The following is a 16062-nucleotide window of genomic DNA, read 5'->3' as shown; positions in this document are numbered from 1 at the left end:
TGCTTTGATAATGTTTTTTGGTTTATTTTCTGGACTTTGAACATCTCTGTCGGTTTCGAACTTCATCTAAAATCTTGTGTTCTGAAGATAAACGAAGGGCTCAGCGTTTGAAATTACATGAGGGTAAGTAATAACAAAATTAAATTTTTGTGTAAACTAACACTAATGTATAGTTATTTATTTTAAAATGTTCTCCTGCTTATTTGAGCACCACAGTGTAATACAAATGTTATAAGCTGAACGTTTACTATAATGTTTAGATTCAAAGAGTCCAGAACAGCACACTTTGGAGAAACTACATGATCAAAAAGGAGGAACTGGAAGACAAAAATCAGCACAAAAACAACGAAAGGCATCTCTTCCACGGCACTGGCCCTGACACGACAGATCAGATCAACCATCATGGCTTCAATCGCAGCTATGCTGGGATGCACGGTATTGGTCAAATTAAACATAAACATTATTTGCTTTTCTATGTATTCTTTTAAAGCAATTATCTTTTCCTGTGTTTTTTTTAGGCGCCATGTTAGGGAAAGGATCATATTTTGCTGTGGACCCGAGTTACTCAGCACGGGGCTACTCTAAACCGGATGCCAAAGGACATAAACGCATGTACCTCGCCAAGGTGCTTGTTGGTGATTTCACTCAGGGGAGTTCAGGTCTTCTTGTTCCCCCTGCAAAGAGCTCCAGTAGTGCTGATCTCTATAACAGTGTGACCAATAACGTGAACAATCCAACCATGTTTGTGATTTTTCATGATGTACAGGCTTACCCAGAATACCTGATCACCTTCCAGTAATGATTATGAATAAGTAAGTTTTCATTCGAGGACAGGGAGATACAGCAAAATTCCTCTTATTGAAAAAAATAAATACAAAAAGCATGCCCTATCTAAAACCACCATCCCATACACTATGCCCTATAGACAAATTATTTTATGTTTTATAATAAAATGAATCATGCAAATGATATGAAGTTTTTCACATATGAAAAATTTCGCACTGTTAAAAAAAGCCATGAAAATTGTTCAATGAACAGCGCTTATGTCATTTTTTAACAAGAGGAGAACAGAAGGTATGCTACTTCATTTATTTAGAGATTAAACACAATTTCGGGACATAAGACTGATTTATATGTCACTGAGGGAAAACAATGCTTAGAAAGGGAGAGGGGAAATGTCTTACGTTCAAAAAGCATTAAGCAGTTGGCTTAGAATGCCTCTGTGATGAAAAGTTCTGAAATAAATACCTCTGTGGGTTTCTGTATTTTATAATATATTGAATAATTAAGTAATATCATACAAACAAGAGAATTGTTTTCCTAAATACTAGTTGTTATTGTGATAACATACAGTATAAACAAAGGTCCATCTGAAAGCCAAGTTCCAATACCCACACATACTGTACATTCTTGGCAACTTTATTGCAAATATTGTCTCAGGTCTGAAAAGTGGCAAATCTCATGGGATTGAATCCCATCCTTCATCACAATATACAGAACTCACCTCAAAATTCAGAAATTTTTTAGGAAAACCGTGCAGGTATTTTATTAGATATTACATATAATTTGAGGAAAAAGTGAATTTAACATTCTGAGATAGGCCATTATGATTATGTACTGGTACTTATTATGCAGTATTGGAACTGGCCAAGTCACTTTGTTTCTAAATGAACGAATTGCAGTGAATTAATGAATGGATGAAAGAGATTTGTCACCACCAGTAGGGGAGTTTTAGTGTCATATGTATCTATATTTTATAAAAAGACTAGCACAAGACTAGCACAAAAATACCACCAAAATATACTACCAACAACTTCTTCCAACCAGGGTTTTCCTTTTATCCTGCCAACTGAATAAAGTCCTGATTTTTTAACGGGTTTTTAACGGGTTTTTTTTACATTGACAATTCTGTTTTTACTGTAGGTATGTAATGCAACAGAAGACCATATTGGCTAAAATTATTTAGGGTTATATGTTGCGAAACTTTTGATTAAGATACGGTGTGGTTTGCAAATAAAGCTTCTTTGAAAAATGTCATTCGTTTCATTTAGTCACATTTTGTGTGTATAAAAACGATCTAGAATCTATAGAGATTATTCTTTTTAAAGTACCTGGGATGCCAATTAAGATTACAAATGCAACCACAGTCAAAAAATTTAGGAAAAATTATTATTAAATGGACAAAAACATTACATGGCTTTTGTGTACGTCCTGGGTTCTGACTTTGGCTATTGATGCAAAATTAGTAATGAGTTCATTAATATGGTAAATACAGGCGAGCGGAGTGTAATTTGAGATCAAGGAAACAGTTTCTTTTTAAAACCCTTATTAAATATTTACATTATAAATATTTGTACTTGTGTTGGTGATTGTAAAAATACTATTGAATATGAACAATTTTATTTTTACATTATGTTATATTATACTCAATATTTCCTCTGTAATACAGGTAGCCCATTAATAAACACTGTCATCCTATCTGAAAGGATTCTGGGATGCTGAACAGGACAATTAGCCTATTTATGCTTGGTTCTTTTAGATTTGCTTTCAATAAGAATAAATATGAAATGAGGACACTGCATCTACCTAAATCTTCTAATGGTGCCAGTTCAGAAAATAAACAATAATCTACTTTATACCATTTTGAGGCATGATTTATCACGTTCAGCCTTAATCTTAAAATGTCAGCAAATCATCCGTTTTGTCATCACTTTAGACATTACACTAGAGAATCCTTCAAACACTAGCTCTAAAGTGATGTTGGTGAATTAGTAACTGCTTCTGCTGTTCTGCTGTGAGCTGCAGATGTGAATGAATGGCGAAGGAAAGTAGTTCCTAATATAAAAGTGTTTTTAGACTCTCTTCTTTAGACTTTGATTTTCTTTTTTCTATACATGATTATGCCGTCAAACTGTTTTATAAAGGCAATATCACACTTGTAGCAATGCGATATGGACTGTATATCAGCATTGGTGGAACATTAACGCACAACGCACGCCTCCCACCAGTGCTGATATGCAGCCATATCGCACTGCTACTCGCGTGATATTGCTCATATATGTAAGACTCATTTATCTTGAGGTAAATCAAACTCAAAACATACCTCATACATAATTGGTGAGTGAATTTCATTTTATCTCTTTAACATTACTCTGGCACCTAAGAATGCTTTGGAAAAATGTTTATATAAAAAAATAAAGTACATACATTACCCCTATACTGTAGAAAGAGAAACCTATCAAAACTGTTAGAATAGCATCAGTTTACTAAGCAGACAAAGGTATCTTGCACATAAAAAAGGAAAGCAAGAAAATATTCAAGAAATGCAAACTTATGAAAATGAAAATATTACAATTATCACACAGAAGAATAGTATTATCAGAATAATGTTGCGTTTTTTCACCAAATATAGTTTGAGCGGACAAAATCTCTCTCATTTTGAAGTTCTATTGTTGAGTCTGACATAGCCATTGATCAGTCATAGCTGTTTTGGGATGTTGTAATAATCCCTGCAGTGTAAAATGAGTTCTAGTGGGCCAGTGAGCCTTTAAGGACTTTAATGGTACCTAAAGCTATGAATGTCTTTCTTCTGGAAGTGTTGAAATCTCCCTTTTTCCCACACCTACAGAGCAACTGTCCACACGCCTGACGGAAATCCCTGTTTAAGGCTGGATAAAGGATGGGATTCAGTGCAGAGTTGAGGTATCCCAACCAAAGAACAATGGAGTGGGTCAGTTTGTTTGGGTGAATCGACCACATTCCCATGTATGTGAAGTAGGTGAAATAGGGGAACCAGCAAATGATGAAAGCACCAAGCACTGCAGCGAGGGTCACTGTGGCTTTGTGTTCTCGTGCAGTGGCAGCTGCATGTGCAGCCTGTGCAGAGGATGGAGTGGCTGCCCGAATACGCCGCACCTAAAAGTGAGACATGAAAAGAGAGAAAGAGAACTTGCAGGGATGCAATGAGTTGTTTGCTAAGATATTTATTAGATGATGCAGACCTGGTGCAGTCGCAATCTGAGCTGCATGCAATGCTTTTTAATACGCACATCTAACCCCACCCCTAACCCTACCCCTCACAGTAGCTACGTTTCCATTCACCTATTTTTATGCGCATTTTGGAAAAAGTCGAATGGAAACAACAAGATATGCATCTATTTTAAAAATGCACGTAAAAAACATGCGCATAACTGAGTAGGATGAACTTTTTATTCGATAAAAAAGATGCGCATAAACTATGATGGAAACACTTTTACCGAACAAATTCCAGTATGTGCATTAAAAAAGTCATGTGATTTTGTTATAAGAGATCATGTGATGATAAAATGTGTGCGAATTGATAAACCATCAGGCTGAGCACATTGTAAAACATCTAAAATGTTGTTTTGGTCCTTCTAAAACACCTTAACCATTTCAGTAATAGTGTTATTAATGACCTCCAGAATCAAAAGTGTCTGTGCTTCGCATCTCACGCCTTCAAACGCCACTGCGCATTTACTGCGTGTCAGGATTGTCTTCTGAGGTGAAAGTCATTTATTAAATGAAGAAAAGATTCACACAGTTTCTCCTATCGCAGTAATTTCCGTTTTTACTGTTGATATTTGGCTCCAGTTAATCAGGAAGTGACGATTTTGTTCGCTTTGACTTGTTGGATGAAAACGCTGCTTTATCTTCACATCTTTTATGTGATAATCAAGTTTTGTGCATAGAATTAATTAGCTTTTTTGGATGAAAACATAGCTAGTGACGTCACTAGCTCCATTGAGTGCATTGTTGCAAGTCTTGCAGTTTCAGCTTGCACAGTCAAGGCTGCATCCAGATACTATTGAGATGAAGAATAAGAAAATGTGTGTGTGTGTTTTTTTTTTGATACTTTATAGTATTTTGTAGCATATTCAATTTAATTTTATGACTAATTACTTGTAACTATCAATCAAAAACGATTTTTTTTAATCCAAAATATTTCAACAAATAGATTAAATTATTCTCATATATCAAATAATATTGTTAAATGAATTAATATTAATATACTATACTGTAAAATGTTTATTAATCAATGTAGACAGTGATATTATGTGATAATAGTACAAAAAATTGTTAATTATTATTATTTCATTAATTACTTAATGTGTAAAATTGCTAAAAATGGCAAATTATCTCAAATGTCCTCAAATAACTGAAGAGTTCAGATGCAAAAACCTCTAAGTGCCATCTGGAATTTTCTTCTAAAATTAGCATTTGTCTCAGGCTCCTTTGTCTAGGATCAGTAACTGCACTTTTATGGCAAAGAATAGGTATTTTTATCGCTTTTAACATGAAATAACTGAACATAAACATAAAAGGGCTGAGAAAAATGATTGTTGTAGAATACATGTATTGTTGTAGATGGCACTAAGAGGTTTTAGCATTTAGCAACTCTTCAACTGTAGTTTTATTGTAGATTTCATTAATTGCTATTTCTGTGTTTCTCAAATTTACATTGAGTTTTAAATCATTTTTTGATCATTTTTATTTTAGGTTAAACAAAATCAAAATCTGAAAAAAAATCTGAAAAATTTAATTTGGCAACTAGATGAAATAAAAAGTATTTTGTATTTTATGTTCAATTTGTTTTATATTAGATGTTTTGTTCTCTATGTTTTCATTTCTTATTTATTTTTCCACATTCTGGTTTGCATCTAACATATTTGTAATCTGTTTTTGTTTCATGTATTTTATAGTAATAATAATACCAATAATACTATAAAAATATATAACAATAATAATTTTTAGTTTGCATGTTCTTCCCGCGTTCGTGTGGGTTTCCTCCGGGTGCTCTGGTTCAAAGTATAGGTATAGGTGAATTACAACAGGTAAAGCTAAATTGTCCGTAGTGTATGTGTGAATAAGTGTGTGTGGATGTTTCCCAGTGATGGGTTGCAGCTGGAAGGGCATCCGCTGCGTGGAACATATGCTAGATAAGTTGGCGGTTCATTTCGCTGTGGCGACCCTATATTTATAAAGGGGCTAAGCCGAAAATGAAATGATAATAATAATAATAATAATAAAAATAAAAAAAATAATAATAATAATAATAATAATAATAATAATAATAATAAATCCATAAAAATGTAAGCCCATCTTACAAGAGAAGTATTATGAACCAAATCACTGTATATATGCAAAGTGTTTTTAGAAAGTAGATCTGAACATCATGTCATTGACTGAAGTGTAGAAAAGTACCTGCTCCCGTGCAACACAGAATATGCGATGGTACATTCCACACATGACCAGCAGAGGGAGGTAGAAGATTCCAAACGCTTTCAGCAGCACATAATTATTATTCCACTCGTAGCGGCAGGTCCTGCCTTCCTCTCCCTCATCCCACATGCTCCAGTCCAGATTCTGCACTCTGAAGTCCGGTGAGTTCCAGCCTAGGTTTATAGACACAAAGGACACCGCTAGAGAGCACGTCCAGATCACAGTCAGAGCGATCGCCACCCGTCGAGGTGTGACCCTCCTGGGATAGAAGAGCGGGTTAGAAATGGCAAGGTAGCGGTCAACACTAATGGCCAGTAGAGTCAGGATCGAAGCACTGCTCAGCATTACATCCAGAGAGATGTAGATATTGCAGAAAACACCCCCAAGAGGCCACTTCCCATTGCGCAGTTCCAGCATGGCAGAAAGTGGCAGTACTAGCAAACCTAGAAGTAGGTCTGTCACGGCCAGGGATAGTATAAAACAGCTACTAAGCTGGTGCAGACGGCGACTGGTGGCCACGGCCATACAAACCAGTATGTTTCCACAAATAGTCAGTGCGATGAAGGCCACCAGAACCACCCAACACAGGGCTCTGATTGTCATTGTTATTAGTTGTCGAAATAGGAAAGCTTGGAAATGTTTGTAGTTCTGCGTGAGAGGGATATCCAAACTAGTTTATTTAGGACTCCATGTGTCCATCTGTTTTTCTCACACATTTATTCTGGGATGCTATAATATGCCATAATATTAACATTCACGGTGACTGCTGAATCAGCCCAGGGTCATTCCTACAAGAAAACAACAGAAAAATGTTTACAGAAAAATCAAGTAGGCCTATGAGTAAGTTAGTTACTTATTTATATATAAGTTTATATATATATATATATATATATATATATATATATATATATATATATATATATATATATATATATATATATATATATATATATATATACACACACACACACACACACACACACATATAAACACATACAGGGATGGGCAAAAATACATTGAATTGTATTTTAAAATAAAATACCAAATACCCCTTTTTTTTAGATGTATCAAAATACAGCAGCCACAAATGTATCAAAATAAAATACTGTATTTTTGTATTTAAAAACTACTACAAAATACATTTACGAGTAAGAAGCATGAACCACTGCAAATCTTTCATGAATAGGCCTATTTGATCAATCCTTTCACTTTTAAGTGTGAAGTAAACAATATTTGATAGCAAAATTTTATTTTATTCATTTAGTATATTTTTTTGCGAAAACAAATCATACAGAAAGCCCTGTTCAATGCATATAATAAGTTAAAATATCTTACTATATCTGTTGATTATGTTTCTACCCATTCGTGTGGCCAGTAAAATTGATATAATTTCTGTTTAATGATTATTCAACCTCTTAACATTCTTATATTTTAAAAGTGTATATGTATATGTTTTGGGATAACGCATTATAAGTAAGACAAGTTACTTAGTAATATTACTTTTCTAAAGTCTAAAGAGTAAAGTAACGAATTACTTAAGAAACTATTAGGTAATAATATTTGAGTTAAAAAACATAATTTGAGTTAATTTTAGATTAATTAATACACTTTTTAAAATAGTTGGCTGAATTAAAATGAGTGTAATCATGTTAAATCTGTGATGGAAGTATTCTCATTATTTTGAACACATGGAAGAAAAGGGGATTGTCTCAATGGACAGTGATTTTACTGAACTAATAAGACAAAAATATGTCTAGCTATGTATAGCTTCAGGAAGTTCTCAGAAGGTAACATTATTCAATTTTTTTTATCGCATTTTTTAAAGGTAAATGAAGGTGTAGGTTATACAGTGTGTCTGTAAATTCAGAGCTCCTCTAATAAAAAGAAAAAGACTTTAAAAGTTTTGAAAGAGATCAAGCCTCAGGCATGAAAAGCAACACAACGTAACTCAAAAGTAACATAACGCATCACCTTAAGTAACACAACTAGTTAATTTTTGGTTAGTAACTCAATATTTTAATGCATTACTTTCAAAAGTAACTTTCCCCAACACCGTACGTATGTATATATATCTATATATATATATATATATATATTAGTTTATATGCTATATGGTATATATAAGTTTTTAAATGCTAAGACAACGTGAAGTTAATTGGAAAAGTGTAACTCTGTGGCATTATCAAATTTATATTTGCTTTTGTCTTTGTCTGCTGCAATATTACTTTGGTCAAAAAAGGCCTATAACAAACTGCTTTTGACAAATAAAATGAATATTATAGACTTTTATATCAGAGGTTATCACATCAGTCATTGTTAAAATGCATTTACCTTTAACTTTAATGAATACACATTCCCCCTTTCTCTCTGCTTAGGTAAAATTTAACTGTAAAACCCCCACAATTAATGATTATGTGGCAGATGATTGCATAAAGATTTATTTCCCCACACAGCTTCATGCCCAATGCTCAGTTATCACCTCACAACAAATAACCCTAACCCTAACCCTAACTTCCACTTAATGTTTAATAGCTGATTTATTAAAACTTGGTCAGATTGATCTGTTTTAATACAATTTAACACATTTTTTAGTGTTACTATCTGAATATTTGCCTAATATCTGAATAAGAGCCAATGAATTATCATTTTAAAGAAATGCAGATCTGCAAAATTGCCCATTTTTATACTAAGCCTTGGTTGGCTTGTTCTCTGCCATTCATATTTTCAAGCCTACGTGTTAGCACAGAGAAATGTTAATGAATGCGCTTGTCTGATATTCTGTGGTATTATGTCTTCTGGAAGGTCACCAAAAAAAATTTAATGCAAATCTGAATCTAAATCAAATGCAAATTTAATGCAAAACTTCGGCCCCTGTTTACCTCAAGGACAAAAAAGCCACAGCTCTACAAGATCTCAGAGAATCAGATATCTCTCTTATTTGTAGCTTCTTCTTTAAAGTGGCTGCACGGATGTTGATTTGTTTTCTTTTATTTTACATTCAAAGCTGCATTAGTTCTTGCTGATTAACATTGTTGAAATCAAGTAGGAGATGGTAGTGGACTAAACACACTTGTATTAGGAGGAAAATACATTATCACTCTATCATTGTGAATTTCATAGCACCAGAGATAAAAAAATCTTTTATTTATTTTGGAGTCCATTTTAAACCTAAATTTTATCTATCCATAAAAATAAATTCAGTTCTTTGCTGCCATACTCTGCAATGGATAGACTTGTGTGTTTTCATAACGCCAAAGTTGAAAATGATGCATGTAGTTCTGGTTCACTTAGCATTCACACAGATAAAGACGCTAAAGACGTGAGGATCAGTTCACAACTTTATTTGACCGCTTTTAAAAAATCCAAACCAATGTTGTGTGATGGCATTTATTTGCACATATGGTTGTACAAGTGTATAAAGATTTCTTCTCTTGTATTCAGAAACAAGATATAGTGGAAGGGCTCACAGTCATTTCTCTGTGTGTGTGTGTGTGTGTGTGTGTGTGTGTGTGTGTGTGTGTGTGTGTGTGTGTGTGTGTGTGTGTGTGTGTGTGTGTGTGTGTGTGTGTTTACTAATAGACCAATAGACGTCCAAACATAGATGTCTTGTTTGGTCCAAGACTAGTTATTAAATAAAGACAGATTTACCTCAACGTCTATGTATGGATCATTGTTAAACATGTAATAGATTTTTACTGACAGCCTACATTTAGCCTTGTTTTATGCAAGATCTCTATGCTTTGACGTCTGTTAGACATATTTTAAAAATAAAATTGCTTGATGAGAAGATGGTGGTTATAATGTTGCTCCATGTATGCATATTTTTTCTATCATGCTAATTTGTAGTATTGCATATTGTAACAACACATCTTGATTGGGTTTGTTTCTTTAGAAGTTTTTGGTCTGTGCATTGCTCATATTCCAGTCAACCTGCATCAGAATTTATTTGGTTTGGTTTGATTAAAAGGAACTTTGGTGCATTGTCTGTTCATTTGGATATGAATACTGCTATCCAAAAATCTAATTTGCAGTCTGTGCAAATAAGTGGGCAGAGATTGGTTAAAAGAAAACTGTTGGGCCATTTCCAAACTCTGGTGCAGTTTGACTGAAATATGAAAGTGACACAGACTATAGACATCAAAAGTAACACACAAAAAAAGACATGTCAAAAGTAGGAACATGAAATGAACAGATTATTCCAGCATACATGTTTTTTCTTGTCTCAATGTTTTGAATCTTGTGTACACAGTATAAGCATCTCTCAAAATACTTCAATCACATGCACACATACAACAAGTACTAGAACTACTAGAATTCTATAACCAGTAGATTGGCCATAGCAATCAATCTGACTGTTTGTGGTGTATACGACTGTACCTAATAAAATGTTGTCATGTCAGATTTAAAGCTTCTATTGACATTTTTAAATCATGCTTTGAATTTAGTGATATTTTTTTGAAGCCAAAACCCTAAAAATACAATCTTTTCAGAAGTATAGCCTATATAATTGTATAAAGTACTATACCGCCCTTAAAAGTGAGTAATTCATGTTTGAAATACATGTCTGAAGTAACTTTATGTTTTGCTATCAGAAAGTTATGTTTTGGTTAGTAGAAAGTTGCTGGGCAACAGAAGCATGCATGTTCAAAGGCACAGAAAAAAGTAGCAGACTGAAATGCATGCAGACAGTATGAACATTATGGCAATTAGAAACGCTGTTTTTTTAGAATTATTGTTAGAATGAAATATAGACACATTAAAGTTTCAAGAAACCCTTGAGTACTTTAGGGTCGTATGTGTTTGTTTCCATGATCTGCGGGGTTTGTTGTATGGCTTTCTCTGTGATGCTGTCCGGGCTACCGATACAGCCAAGCTGTTTGTGTGCAGCAAGTATTTTTTTCGAGAGAGCTATACGAGAATTGGAGAATGGCGGACTTTGTCTTTTATCAGTTGAGTTTGTTACTTTTGAGACACATCAACGCTCTGCACATTTTTGAAATCCTCCAGATTACTGGCAGAGCTTGATTTAGATAGGGCAAGACACCTGCTGCACTGCTATCCACTGTGTTTGCATTCAGACCCGGGGATTCAGGAGGAGATAAGTCCGCCTCATTTAATGTTTATATAAATGTGATTATCTTTATAATGATATAACAAATTGTAGTTACGTGTAGCCTGTATATTATATGAAATTACGAATAACCTATCGTACATGTAGCATATGTTTTCCCTGCTCTGCTGGCCATGTCCACTCCTCCGTCTGCTATCAGCGCTCCACGCTCATCTCAGAGCATTTTTTGAATAAGTTCTGAGGTAGATTTAAACTGAAAGAGGGGAACATGACCTGAAACTGAACATGACCCTTTAAAGTCCTTATGAACTGGAAGCTGCGACCATTAATTGTTTTGTATTGTGATGCAGTTTCTAGATACACAAATTATTAAATGAGAAAACAGTTGGCGTGGCTTGTTTTTTCTACTGTGAGCTGAATGGATTTAATAAAGTAGCCATTTTATTCAGAAATATCGGGAAAAGTGTTTGTGGAGAGTTATTACAACCTAAGAGATACCTTCTGCTCACTGTTTTTGTTTGTTTTCAAAATTGACAGTTGGAGCAGCCTGGTTAAATATGTTAGTCAAGGCCATTTGCTAAGATATACGTAATCTGACAATTTAACTTAAAAAAACAACAGGAAGTGCATTTTCGAATTTCAGATAAAGATTTGAAGGTCAAACAAACATTTTTCTTAATCACATGCACAGATTAATTTTTCACCACAAAACTAGCATGAGCTAACATGTGAGCTAACAAATTCATATGGTTAGTTTTGATTTCTTGGGGACTTTAAGGAACGGTCAGATTTTAAATAAATGTATTTAATTACACCATTTAAAATGGCCAAAATGACTATACGTCAGTTAAAACTTTAGGTTCAGATTTTAAATGACCAGATCCATTTTTTTTTTATTTTGTAATTTTAAAATCCCCATCACCGGTTGGAGTTCAGTTCAGATGGCAGCATTCACATTTACTATGTAAATAAACCACATTAACAACAGAGCAATTGCCATGTTTTGATTCAACTAAGGCTGATAAGTGTAAACAAACCCTAAAAAGTTTACTGCACAAGTTTGAGGAAATTAAATTTAGCCAATGACAATGTTAAACCGATATGTTAAGATATTAACCATAAATTACCATAAAGACCATAAATTACTAATACATTTTTACCATCTTGAAAAATAGCAAGGGTATTTTTAATCATAAATAACTTTACCTTAGTCAGAAATGGAAAATTTTGAATTAAAAACTAGTAAGAACAAAAAAGCGACTGTAAACACACACACACACTAATTCACAAAGAATTTACAGACACATCAGTTTGTATCACTTGGTGAAAGGGGAAATGTTTTCACCTAATAAATGTTTTCACCTAACAAATGTTTTCATCTAATAAAATGTCAAAAATCTCACATCAGTATTTTTAAAGAGAAATGTATCGAAAAACATGGTTGAACACTTCACACATGGTTGAATTTCATACACAAGTACAAAATTTGGTTGTAAGAGATGCGTGACTAAAGATAAGACCATATCAGTGTGCTTTTGTGCATGTGCATATTTGATTTGCCATCATCCTGTAGTTAATCTGTAATCTCTCACCCCTTTTAACCATTTGTTTGTTTCCGCAGGAACGTATTTACCCAAGATGCATGTTCATTTTACACCTTTATGGCGGAGGGCTGAAAAAAAGCAGATTGCCTGGAATGCTCATAAACATAAATGCAGGTGAGAAACGGCTAATAGCAACGACACAATTAAGGCACTTTCATTCAGCATTCTCTGCAGTGTAGAAACATGAGCTGAAATACGTTTCCATGACAAAATTCCAAGCTCACCATGTTTGCCCTGTGTCCTATTAGAGCTGCTTTGCTTTTGCTTTTTTGAACAGCATGAACATTAACTGTTCAGACGGCTCCATTACATTGCATGAGTCCTGTTTTCCACCTCTGCTGAGCAAGAATCACATGCTCTGCTTCTTTCACATGCACAAAAATGTGTGTTCATGCATTACATATTCACGCAGTGAATCATGCTCAAGTAAATGAAGAGTTTAAGGGTGCAAGTATGAGGCTGATGACAATATTGTCGCCTCGATTAACAGTGAATCAAACAGTTGGAGCGGTAATTAGCAGCACAGAGTCTGCACTCCATGGGCTGTCGATCTAAACAGCCACCAAAATTATGAACAAACTATCTACAAAATGAATATCTTAAGTAAAAATAGTGAATATTCATTGCTTGAAGCGTGATCAAAAGTTATAGGCCTTCTACTTGCGGACGTTTTCTAAGTGTGTGGTCTCACCTCAAACAAACAGCAGATAATGATAACTCATTCGTCTTTAAACAAATGTTGAAAACTCATAATTCTTTGCACGTATACCACCCGGCTACCATAGTCAATGTTTAGCTTCTTTGCTTGGAATGAAAAATAAATGACCAGGCAGCAGTCTGCAGATTTTCCAAAATGTAGCACTTAACAAACATCTATATTTTATAACTTGCTTATGTTAAGCATAATTGCTTTGCTTATGTGATTCACAACGGCAGACAGTACACACATCTGTTACTGAATATGTCTACTATTCAGTTCTACTCTTTTAAACTTCATATAAGATATATAGATTTATATTTCACTTCATATCAACTCATTATTATTATTGTAACCTTTATTTTACCAGGAAAGACAAATTGAGATTAAAAATCTCTTTTACAAGAGCGTCCTGGACAAGATTAGGCAGTATACATGTCACATGAGTCTAACAGATAACAAACAAAAAAACAATTGACAGTTAACATGAATCACACATTGACAAACAAGCCTGTGTTTCAATTTCTAAATCATTTATACTCTTTTTAAAAGCATTTAGTGAAATCAATTCTTTAAACTGCAACGTTGTTTGTAGATATTCTGTAATAAATAAATAAGTAAATAAATAAATACCCTGTGAACGCAGGTCATAGCTTAAGAAAGATTTTTTACTAATGTAATTCTGAAGATATGATGGGAGTAAACCCAATATAGATTTGTAAACAAGATATGCCAATGCTTGAGCCTACAAATGGACAAAGCAGACCAACATTTTCTAGTATTCAACACACAATGATGAGTGAGGGATTTAAAATTAGTTAAAAATCTTAGCGCACCATGGTAAACATCATCCAATCATGCAGACTCTGAGACAAAGCATGCAGATAACATCACCATTGTCCATCATCAATATACAGTTGAGGTCAGAATTATTAGGCCCCCTGAATAATTAGCCCCCCTGTTTATTTTTTTCCAAATTTTTGTTTAATGGAGAGAAGATTTTTTTCAACACATTTCTAAACATAAGAGTTTTAATAACTCATTTCTAATAACGGATTTATTTTTTCTTTGCCATGATGACAGTAAATAATATTTGACTAGATATTTTCAAGACACTAGTATTCAGCTTAAAGTGACATTTGAAGGCTTAACTAGGTAATTAGCTTAACTAGGCAGGTCAGATTAATTAGACAAGTTATTGTATAATGATAGTTTGTTCTGTCGACTATCGAAAAAAATGCTTAAAGGGGCTAATACTTTTGACCCTAAAATGGTGTTTAAAAAATTAAAAACTGCTTTTATTCTACCTGAAATAAAACAAATAAGACTTTCTCTAGAAGAAAAAATATTATCAGACACACCGTGAAAATTTTCTTGCTCTGTTAAACATCATTTGGGAAATATTTAAAAAAGAAAAGAAATTAAAAGAGGGGCTTATAATTCTGACTTCAACTGTAAATGTTGCATCAACCAGATTCTTTTTAGCATCAAAAGAAAGGCAGTTCTTAATTCTAAAATAAATGCCTAAAATCACTTTTAATTTTTTCACCAATTGCTGAATGTGAGAACTAAAAGAAAGAGTATCATCAATTAAAATTCCAATTCTTTGTTTTGAATTTGAAAATAACATAAGTTTTGTTTTATCTGCATTTAAAACTAGTTTTAACTCAAATAAATTATGTTGAAGTACGTTAAATGTGATCTGTAGTTGAGTAAGGGCCAGATTGGGTGTAGATGCAGCTGTGTATATGACTGTATCATCAGCATAATAATGACAATTTGCTTTTTTTATATTTTAATAAATATTATATATATATATATATATATATATATATATATATATATATATATATATATATATATATATATATATATATATATATATATATATATAGCAAAAAAAGGCCCCAGTACTGAACCCTGAAAAACGATATATTTCCACAAATATTAGGTGACAAATATTAATGTTTGCAACAGTGAATATAATAGAGCACAAAAATTTGCATATTCAAATAACTGAAGCTCATGTGATGCTGATGATTGGATTAAGATACTGAAAATTCAGTAATTGACTATAATTCACTTTATTGGAGTAATAGTAATAATAATGTTTTAAAATATATCTAAACCAAAAAAAGGATTAATTTTCACACAATTTCATTTAATAACTTAATCTTTAGTCAGTACAGAGAGTACAGAACACTGCTTTATATGTAATTCAAACAATACAGAAGTCATCTTGCATACCATTTCTGCATTGTGAATCATGACACTGCAAATCTTTTTTTAATAAAAAACACACTTTTCTACCCAAAGGTAAAACTCCCTACAAAAAAGCATTGAAAAGTTTTAAGGTAACTCACATTCTGCAGGTGCATTACGCCTGTGAAGTAGAAACTCCAGATTCCTGCATGAGCTGATGTTCACCACACTGAAACTGTTTGCGTTTG

At 33.4% G+C, this 16062-nt stretch overlaps 2 protein-coding genes across 4 annotated transcripts in view; one reads left to right on the top strand and one right to left on the bottom strand.

Annotated features, from left to right (window-relative positions):
- The window catches only part of LOC130235986 (protein mono-ADP-ribosyltransferase PARP14-like), a 25308-nt gene extending 12305 nt beyond the window's left edge, over positions 1-13003 (top strand). Inside the window, exons 16-19 of one of the 3 annotated variants that reach the window (XR_008838430.1) lie at positions 261-435; positions 519-625; positions 3629-3702; positions 12933-13003. Coding sequence is in view for 2 of the 3 variants with exons in the window: in XM_056466513.1 (XP_056322488.1) it covers positions 261-435; positions 519-799 (456 nt within the window). In the remaining variant the exon portion in view is untranslated. Of the gene's footprint in view, positions 1-260; positions 436-518; positions 2038-3628; positions 4336-12932 lie in introns of those variants that run through there. The other 2 variants (XM_056466514.1, XM_056466513.1) reach the window with 2 other exon arrangements.
- hrh2b (histamine receptor H2b) lies at positions 3369-16062 on the bottom strand. Its single transcript, XM_056466515.1, has 3 exons — positions 15976-16062; positions 6223-7028; positions 3369-3915 (listed from the first exon to the last, which is right to left on the bottom strand). Exons 2-3 carry the CDS (start codon positions 6841-6843, stop codon positions 3529-3531), a joined length of 1008 nt encoding a protein of 335 aa, XP_056322490.1. The 5' UTR covers positions 6844-7028; positions 15976-16062; the 3' UTR covers positions 3369-3528.

This window comes from Danio aesculapii, chromosome 10 (assembly GCF_903798145.1).
Source record: "Danio aesculapii chromosome 10, fDanAes4.1, whole genome shotgun sequence".
Taxonomy (NCBI): domain Eukaryota; kingdom Metazoa; phylum Chordata; class Actinopteri; order Cypriniformes; family Danionidae; genus Danio; species Danio aesculapii.
This window is presented reverse-complemented; position numbering and strand designations above follow the sequence as displayed.

Excerpts from the sequence above, each read along its gene's own strand:
- hrh2b (XM_056466515.1), bottom strand. The coding sequence starts at position 6,843 with ATGACAATCAGAGCCCTGTGTTGGGTGGTTCTGGTGGCCTTCATCGCA. Across the intron at positions 3,916-6,222 it reads TCTGTGTTGCACGGGAGCAG|GTGCGGCGTATTCGGGCAGC; the intron begins GTACTTTTCTAC and ends TCTCACTTTTAG.